At 29.1% G+C, this 10,612-nt stretch overlaps 1 protein-coding gene across 1 annotated transcript; it reads left to right on the top strand.

Moving 5' to 3' along the window:
• Window positions 1-76: 76 nt before the first annotated feature.
• On the top strand, window positions 77-4,973 carry LOC140050055 (uncharacterized). The gene is made up of 7 exons (XM_072095068.1): window positions 77-212; window positions 497-808; window positions 2,396-2,463; window positions 2,887-3,127; window positions 3,346-3,633; window positions 3,782-3,857; window positions 3,998-4,973. The coding sequence occupies exons 2-7, from the start codon at window positions 742-744 to the stop codon at window positions 4,212-4,214; spliced, it is 957 nt and encodes a 318-aa protein (XP_071951169.1). The 5' UTR covers window positions 77-212; window positions 497-741; the 3' UTR covers window positions 4,215-4,973.
• Window positions 4,974-10,612: the final 5,639 nt, after the last annotated feature.

The following is a 10,612-nucleotide window of genomic DNA, read 5'->3' as shown; positions in this document are numbered from 1 at the left end:
ATACCCCAACGATTGAACAAATCCCATGCGTTATCTTACAAAAAACATTTAACTGCTTTTCTTATTTAAAGTACCCCCGTCCTGTTCATCTGGATTCTTTGGTTTTTTGTGTAATTTCCGATGTCACTGCAAGGACTCGGTTGATTGTCATCGAAATGGAAGTTGCCCTAATGGATGTCATGAAGCTTGGGCTGGATCAAAATGCAGCATAGGTAACGATAGACATAAATATTATAAAAAATTAAATATGTGTGTTGTTTTAGTTTAGATAGGCACAGTTAGGCCTTGTCATGAAATATTCGAACACAGAATACTCCGTACCGTAATAATGGAACAACTCCAATAATAATAATAATAATAATAATACAAATGTATAATAATCAAATCTGTTAATGTGTGACATTCACGATGATTCATGATGCAAAATATCTAAGCTATTGAATTGAATAATACAGTTTTGTTTAACAAAGTTTGAATTTATTTATATAACAATTAGCATTACCATACCGTTCTGAACCGCCAAGAGTTGTAAACCAGACAGCAACAACTGTAACGTTTGACATCACTTGGATTTCCGGTGAAGACTATGGAACAGGAACAATTACGAAACGAAAAATTTTGTATAAATCATCGGAGATGGATTCATTTATATCATTAGATGAAGAAGATAATGATTTATTTATTTCTATTGGTAATCTCATCCCAAATACAAAATAACAATTCTACTCTCAATTTTCAAGAATGGTTGGTGGTATTGAGGTAGATGGACCAGGAAGTGTACTTGGATCAACCAACACAATATGTTCAGGTAAGCTCTAATATTCAGCAAAATCATTCAAACAAAATTACTAATTATACCAGTTACATAAGTAAAATAACAAAGCATCTGCAGACGTAAGTTGAACTACTCATAATAGACCTATAGACAGTAATAAATATATAACCAGAATTTAATTCGTGACTTTGAAGATTGATAGGTGGTCATTGTGATAAAAGATAATTTTACCGACATCTAATTTAAGAAAACCTTAAGATACAATCACAAAAAAAGTGATGGATGCATTATACGCTTAAGTGCTGCTGAGTTATATGCTATTATGTGTCATATACAGTATATTGCATAGCTACAGTGTAGCATAGGTAAAATTACGAGACCCAAATATATTCTAATATTTTGGTATGATGACGTTATCAAAATCAAACATGAAGATGCCAATTTCGAAAAAGAAGAAAATTGGACACGTAGAAGCGCGGTGCATGTTGTACAGTAATGTATATGTATATCTACATTTCAGCAGATTTTTCATAATAACTTATAAATATCAAGGTTACCTATACATTCTAAAGAGCTGTGAGAATTCAGTATACGGTGTAGGTGAAATTATAATGACCTACGTAATTCTCGATTAGGCGTGATGACGTCTTCAAAATTAATATTTTGGCAATGCATGATAAATATAATTGATTGAGCAAGCATAACATTACAATTTAAAAGAAAATTTATCACAGATAAGTGTATGCGCTCTGTTGAATATGATGGTCTAAGATAAAAGGAAAAACAAATCAAAGGTGGCCATATGATGACGTCATAAAACTGTGCATGTCAAATGTGCACATGAATTCATATCTGCTCATTAGCACTTATTACAGTTAAACAATAACTGCATAGCATTTTGTCATTTTTAACCTGCTCGTATGCACAAAGTCGGAATGAACTCAAATTTGGAGAATGTCCTAAAGCTCAGTCTACACTATCAAATTTTATGTGATTTGACCATGTATGGACATGATGATGTCATATCATTACCATATTTGGGCACATCACACTTTTTTTTGTCAAACTAGTTTGATATTGTAGACAGATTTAAGGAAGATGAGTAGAATGTGATTTGTTTAAAAAAAATCGTATTTAGTATCGCGCGTACTTTTTTTTAAACAACGCAAATGGCCTAATTCATACTCAAACGTAATTTTGAGCTTTTTAAATTGTTAACGACCTTGTGTACGCATACATTAATTGTTTTCCTAATATTTTTACCCTTGACCTGAAGTGTATGTATAGTGAATTTCATTAATATTTTGATTAAGAGTTATGGAAATATGATTGATAAAGTGATTTATCAAAATGGCATATAAATGACGTCACGAATAAGTGATCACGCTTAAAAGCTTATTAGGATTAAGATTAAATAATTAAACATTTTTTTTTTTTATTTTGGTGATCATTGGCCTTTTACTTTTTGAGATAAGTGTTACACAATGAACAGAATGAAGAATCATAAAGATCTCATACAAAATAATAAAAATAATTTAAAAATGGAACTACTAATGAACATACCTGAGTGTATGTTATTTTTTCCGGTTCTAATCAATTGTATTACATTGTGATATGTAGAACATTTAGAAGAACCTGAGATAGAATTTAAAACTGTTGGAGATAACCAGATGACCGTGCGTTTAAAGGTATATTATAATCAGTGTTTACTATAGATTTCTTCTTGGTAGTAGCCTATACATTACGTTTCTGTATATGTACGTTCAGTAAAAGTATTTTTGTTAACGACGTAAACAGTTTCTAAAAGGGTCCGAAAATATTCCACCATTATTTTAAAAGTATAAATTACGTTTCAAAATTCGGTAAAAGTATTAGACCAACATACGTTTTAACAACGTAAATAGTTTCTCAAAGGGTCGGTATAATATGTCAAACCCTATAGTTCAGTAGAAGACTTAAACGTAGTAACTCATATCGAAGTATTATTTAATTGTTTTTCCTCATAACATAACAACAAAAATTGGTAATGGGTACTTGTATCAATTCCAAATAACGGTTCAATACTGTATTTCTCCTATTCTATACTGGAAGTTTTTCTTTTGTATTTTCAGCCTGTATCTAGTGATTATGATAGCATCCAATGTAACTCTATTCTTCGATATCAAGTGCAATACTCAGACTTTAATGGACATACACAATACGTAGTTAATACAACAAACAGTTCGCAATTAGAAGTAGAACTATCAGGATTATCAAGTTGTACTAATTATATCGTAAACGCTCGAGTTGTTAATAATGTTGAGATTGCTGGAAGTTGGGGACAGGAGATAACGGTGCAAACAGCGCCATCAGGTAAACTAACGTAACATACATCAGTTTTATTTTGAATATTAAGTTATTATTATTTCAAATGCTATGTTTTGGTATAAACACACCGTAATACGTTTTAAGTGATCAGGGTTACTTAATTATTTAAAAAATATGAAACATTATTAAGTGAGAAACACTAATGGGCCTAATTATAAGTAATTATTTACAATATATAGTAAATTCCATATCTTCAATAATAGAACCATCGATAGAAAGTAATCCATTTACTAATGGAACACATTGGCTGATGAAGTGGAAAGCGTCATGGTGCGACATCCCAGACTATCATGTAACCTACCATTATGAACTGTCAGGTGGATTATTTCAGCAGCAAGGGACTACAATACAAACTGAAGTTGTATTTGTTGAAGGAATTGAGTCATGTAAAGAATATACATTCACAGTATTAGCGTCGTATTTAAATGTCAACGGGACTTCTGACACAAAAACAACTATGTTTGGAATAGATTGTGACCAAAAGAAGCAAGGTTAGGAACACATTTCCTTATATTGCTTCTGAATCAGTAATTTTTATGATAATTCTAAAAGAATATTGAGTTTAGAATCTAGACATTTTGTCAAGGAGCTTGACAATTCAACATGAAAAATGGTTAAATGTGTTCTTTTTATTTCCAGTTTACGGTTACGTTATAGGTGTTGTAGTTACCTCAATAATTGCAACTGTTGCTATTACCTTGATGATATTTATACGGTAAGGTATTACTTTTAGACTACTACTGTAGTTGAAAATTAAAGAAATTAGATAATTAATTATCTGACGAAACCACAAGCCTCTTTGACAGACAGAGGGTAAAATAATTATAACGGTACGCTACAATTGGTTAATTTTAGGTTTAGACGTATACATTCAGAAAAAGATGTTGGTAAATCATCAACTACTCAACAAGATATATGCACGATCGATACCGATTATCAAAGTTTGTCTAAAAAATATAAAGAAAGTGAATATGAAGGTATTAAGCCTACTGTTGCTACTACTGAACACGTTTACACAAACCCTCAACAGTCTGTACCGGAACATGTTTATGGTAACACAATTACAAATTGAAGAATACAAACCTATTGAGTTATCCGTAGAAGAGAAGAAACACCGAATGGAAAAATCAATAAGCAATCTGCAACAAATGTAAATAATAATACGATTTTTGAAAAAAACAAGTGGTAGTTGGATAAATGTACTCTTTCTTATAAAGTTCTCTTCTCCAAAAACAATGGTTAACCAATATGAAAAAAAAATTGAAAAAAACAAGCTTCTTTTTTATTATTCAACAAAATCTTTAGATTATAGAAGATAAATATTTGTTTACGGAAATAAACAGAGCAGACACGTGTAAAGAAGGTTACAGTAAGATTCAAGTGGAAAAAAATAAATATATTTAGCCTTAGGATAATTTAAATAGTACAATAATTTAAACTTCATGTTTTTCGTTATTTATAATTAGTAGTACTAAAATAAGTATGTAAGCGTTCTTTTAAGACTGTTGACGGACATTTTTATTTTAAAAACCGATTTGTCAAAAAACCAGTTGACTACTCCTAATGTATAATAACAATATCTCTTCAGAACTCTGTCACGACTAATATTTGAAAGACATTACAATTTAAACTAGTTGCACATTAAGAAATAATAACCGAACATGTTATATAATTTTGTGAACTAATATAATAAAAACATACTGTACTTTCAAATATTGTAAGAGTTTAAACCATTCCCGATCCCGACTGTTATAACTGTGTACATAAAACTAAGAATTATTTCTTACAATATTCACAAATAACAATAATAATAATAATAACAACAATAATAATAATAAAATTATTATCACTATTAATAAGGTTTTTTTTAAATATTTGAAATAAAAAACAAATCAAAATTCTTAGTAACAATTATTCACTAGTTATTCTGGAAAAGAGAGTTGTCGGAGATTACAATTTAATTATCAATTCAAGAACCGTCACCAATTGTAAGTAAAAGGTCCACGTACGCTAACCTGGTTTGTCCACATATTATGCAAATGAATGGACCAAGCACTCAATCCAAAGCAACAGAGAAGTAATTAGCCTGATATGTATAAAGAAGCATTTTATATAGTGTAGCAACAACAACAACAACAACAACAACATGAAATGCAATGAGGCTGACAGGTATAAGAATCGTTTTATGCATTGTACAACAACATGAACAATAATTAAGCTGACAGGTAGAAGAAACGTTTTACAACGACGGAAGAAGTAACAGCATTGACAAATGTATTGTTCTCCACGGTTAAACTCAAGCAGTACGGTACGTTAAATTATTTCAGGTCGAATCACTGGGATAACTCTTGTAAACTTTTTGACTATGTATATACTTTGCTGTTTCTTTCTTATTGAATTATTGTTGATAGATGAAAATGTATGCATTATGACTAATTTATTTTTTGTGACAGGAGTCAAACCTTGATTAGCGAAAGCTATTTTTTGGCTCCTTTTCACACACACATACATTTTATTGTATTGTACTATTTATGTATGATGATGTGAATAAAGTTGATATCTAAAAAACAATACATACAACATGCACAAATTAAAGTGTTTTGAAAATGAATATATTGATCCAACATTTTGAAAACCATAATTTTAAACAGAAAATAAATGGATGTTCAATGACTATAAATTAAGAATATTTAAAGATAAATTTATTGTAGCATATTTAATTAATAAAATAAAGGTTCAGACGGTTGGAAGTGATAAAAAGTAATATGTGTTATCTAATACATGTAGCAGTGGGCATTAAACGAGATTTGTAATCAGCTGCCTCAACATTTTTTATAGTAGCAATTATTTTAGAAATATTTGTGAATATAAAACAAATATTGTTTACATGCTATACACAGCAAAATTCTGATTCTTGTTTTAAGAAAAAAAAAACTTGTTTCAAGCAAAATATTTCTTGAAACAAGTAAATTTTGACTTGTCCGTATTTCAATACTTTTTGGCTTACCAAGAATCGTAAAATTCTTAACAAGAATCACACAAATTCTTATCAAGAAAATTATTCTTACCAAGAAATAATACTTTAAGAACAATATTCTTACCAAGAATTTAATTGCTTTTTTCATTCTTGTTTTAAGCAGTATCTGCCTTAAAATAAGTAACAATTTATCGATTTTTTAAAATAGAATTCTTGTTTCAAGCAATATTTTTCTTAAAATAAGTAAGAATATTCCGATTTGTATTTTTTTGAATTCTTGTTTCAAGCAATATATTTCTTAAAATAAGTAAGAATATTCCGATTTGTATTTTATAGAATTCTTGTTTCAAGCAATATATTTCTTAAAATAAGTAAGAATATTCCGATTTGTATTTTTTTGAATTCTTGTTTCAAGCAAGATATTTCTTAAAATAAGTAAGAATATTCCGATTTGTATTTTATAGAATTCTTGTTTCAAGCAATATATTTCTTAAAATAAGTAAGAATATTCCGATTTGTATTTTTTTGAATTCTTGTTTCAAGCAAGATGTTTCTTAAAATAAGTAAGAATATTCCGATTTTTATTTTTTGAATTCTTGTTTCAAGCAATATTTTTCTTAAAATAAGTAAGAATATTCCGATTTGTATTTTTTGAATTCTTGTTTCAAGCAATATTTTTCTTAAAATAAGTAAGAATATTCCGATTTGTATTTTTTGAATTCTTGTTTCAAGCAATTTTTTTCTTAAAATAAGAAAGAATATTCCGATTTGTATTTTTTGAATTCTTGTTTCAAGCAAAATATTTCTTAAAATAAGTAAGAATATTCCGATTTTTATTTGTAGAATTCTTGTTTCAAGCAATATTTTTCTTAAAATAAGTAAGAATATTCCGATTTGTATTTTTTAGAATTCTTGTTTTAAGCAATATTTTTCTTAAAATAAGTAAGAATATTCCGATTTTTAATTTTAATATTCTTGTTTCAAGCAATATATTTCTTAAAATAAGTAAGAATATTCCGATTTGTATTTTTTGAATTCTTGTTTCAAGCAATATTTTTCTTAAAATAAGTAAGAATATTCCGATTTGTATTTTTTGAATTCTTGTTTCAAGCAATATATTTCTTAAAATAAGTAAGAATATTCCGATTTTTATTTGTAGAATTCTTGTTTCAAGCAATATTTTTCTTAAAATAAGTAAGAATATTCCGGTTTGTATTTTTTAGAATTGTTGTTTTAAGCAATATTTTTCTTAAAATAAGTAAGAATATTCCGATTTATATTTTTAGTTTTCTTGTTTCAAGCAATATATTTCTTAAAATAAGTAAGAATATTCCGATTTTTATTTGTAGAATTCTTGTTTCAAGCAAAACTTTTTTTAAAATAAGTAAACAAGAAGTCTATCAAATAAAAACCAGTAAATGTTTACTTATTTTAAGAAAAGTATTGCTTGAAACAAGAATTCTATCAAATTAAAATTCGTAAATTATTACTTATATTGGGAAAAAAATTGCTTGAAACAAGAATTCTATAAAATATAAATCATTAAAAATTTATTTTAAGTTATTTTAAGAACGATAAATGAATACTCATTTTAAGAAATATTTTACTTAAACAAATAAATTCAAGAATGTTATAAAACATAATATTAACAATACTACTGTTATTTTCATTAAGAACTACAATTTACATGACATTAGGTACAATAATATATACAACTTCTTTAAAACAAACTTGTTTTTATTAATAATAAAATGCCATCAAAAGAAAACTTAAAAACATTAAAATGGTAAAATACAAATTTCGTAAAATTCTTCTCCCGCACCTGGGCTTTAAACTATTAGGTGTCCTTAAATTTATTAATGTATACTAATGATGATTCAACAGCCTTTGTCAAGTGTACAGGTGTGTTTTCATCACAAATCACTAACTGTTAAAGGATAGTGATGCCTACTTCTTTTCATTTTGGATAATCGAAATCCAGAAGGTAAAAAGTGGAGAGGAGAGTAACTAGAGCCTCATCTAATTTTGCTTTCTTTGTAGTTAGAATTGTTTGCTAAACTTTAATGTAGGCCATTTCTGTGTCCAAAAGCAATACCGGCATATTACCTGATCGGCGTGAAGACCAGGATTCTGGATCTTTATTCATGTTCCTAAAAATGAAAAGAGATTAATATAGTTTTAGTTATTACTGTATTTAAAATATGTGTAACATCATCAACTAATTGGGTACGGTGTGGTTTTAGAGTCCTATATCTGGGGCGGTAAACACAAAAACATGACGCAATATTAGAACGGTGGTAAGAATAATTTTACATTATAAGACATAAGGGTGGGTGGAATATGCATTTGAACTTTTTAATCACAAACTTTGCCCTGTTTATACCGATCCCAAAGACAGGCCTGGCTGTATCTATTATTTTTAGTTAAATTATTAGGGTCTAAATTTATTTTTAATATTACTATTTAGGAAGACAATACGCAAAACGGTGCTCAGTCCTGATTGATGTTTTTATTCCGTATCAATGTTTATAATAACAATCATACAATTAAATGTAAATTTTGTTTAATTGTTTGATTTTAATAAATTATTGTAAACATAGTATATACCTCGAAATTTACTTACCAGATGGAGGACTGGTGTTTCTCTTTAAAATACCAAAATAAACTACTGTATATTATTCTCTTCTTTGAAAAAATTTGCTAAGCACTTTTTTAAAAAGCTTTCTTTTGTATTTCATTCCTCTTTGCCTAGTAATAATTAGTATCCTTCGAACTTCTTCAATTACCTAACAAATAATTTAAGATATTGTAAATAACACAGTTTTTTAAAAAGAAATTTAATATAACAATTTTAGTTATGCAGTACGTATGTTTTTTGTTTGTTTTTTTAGTATGTTTTTTTTAAATTTAGAGTTAGAAACATTAAGTTTCAATATCGATGTGATCACTTCGGGGATTACTTAGTGTGTACAATTAATTAAATATAAAGAAGTGTTTTTAAATGTCATTATATTTCTCATTGGAATATGTGTATATAATATAATCCTTCGTAGATATTTCATGGCTACATTACAAACTAACTGTTACATTATAATTGTATTATCTATTATTAGGCCTTCCTTATACCTAGCTGAAATAGGTCCGACAATATTTGTCCCCTCTGTCAATGTCTGAACTAAAATGCTAAGCTAAACCTATACACCTGTCCGTCAGTACAGGCATAGTAGGCTAGCCTAGACCTACTAGTTCCAGGCCTACAGTATTACTTACTAGGAAGGAGCCTAGGCTAGGCCTAGACTGCTGGCAGATTAAAATATAATTATTAGGCCTACGAACCTGTTAAAATGTTGGCCACTTCTTCATCTATTTCTCGGATCTTCAACAAAGCGTCTTCCTTCAACATTATATTAGACTAATCTTACTAGGCCTATTGAAGCATTTAATATATAAATTGCGATGAAAGGTGTCTTTTACTTACAAACTCTAGATTTTGAATGATTACTTTAAAAAACCGTTGGCCATGATCCCGCCGGGAGCTAGGTCATCGACCACACACAGTGTTGTTTTTCAACTATAACCAAAAATTTATCGCTGGCCTTTTACCCAGAATGTATAAGGTCATTATACTGCTCAACGTTAAAGCATGGAGGTATAAACCTCCATCGTGGTTAAAGCAAATCTATAAAACGTCTGGACCAACAGTAATACGACAGACAATAATAATGACACGTGTTTGTTGCAGTCCGAAAAAAAGCGATAAGTTGGTGCCAGTAAACTGAAGTAGGTACAGTATTTGCTACCCTATTTGCTAAGGCATTATAATTCAATTCATGGAAATACTCCGAATTTTCGAGTAACATGTGGAATTGGTGGTTCGCTGCCCGGCAAGCTTTGGAATTTACAATTCGTTTTACAAGCATGTCATAAGACGCCATTTTAAGGACGAGTATAACAATCGGCAACCTCCTGCTGTTGACGATGGAAACATCAGTATATAAGTATGCCTGGAGAAAACGAGGATGCCAATTGAGGATGAAGTAGAACTAGGCCTAGACTAGGAGACTGACGAAGTTAATGAAGAAAAAAACTATTATAACGGGGATGATTTATCAACTGACGATAGTAGTAGTGATAATTCTAGTATTGTTATACTGTTAATGATTGTTTAATATTAATGATCTTGTTGATGCTCAGCAAGAAGGCCTACTAACTAGAGGATGAACAAGCAGATAATAGTATAAAAAATGCTGATTTCTTTCTACTAAAATTAAAGGAGAGAAACAAGATTCCACAGGTAAGCCATTTTGCTTTAAAATTACAACAATTATGCATTTTAAACTATTTTTTATTAGAGAAATACGTCTATTTCCTAGGCCTTGCTGGTACTGTTATTATACAGGACTATTAGCTATAGTAACTATAGGACTTGGGTACTAGGCCTAGGCATTATAGTTTACACGCTAAGTTTATGTTGCATTTTTTTGTGACCAATT

Source organism: Antedon mediterranea, chromosome 5 (genome assembly GCF_964355755.1).
Source record: "Antedon mediterranea chromosome 5, ecAntMedi1.1, whole genome shotgun sequence".
NCBI lineage: Eukaryota > Metazoa > Echinodermata > Crinoidea > Comatulida > Antedonidae > Antedon > Antedon mediterranea.
The sequence above is the reverse complement of the archived record's forward strand: the minus strand, read 5'-3'. Positions and strand labels throughout refer to the sequence as shown.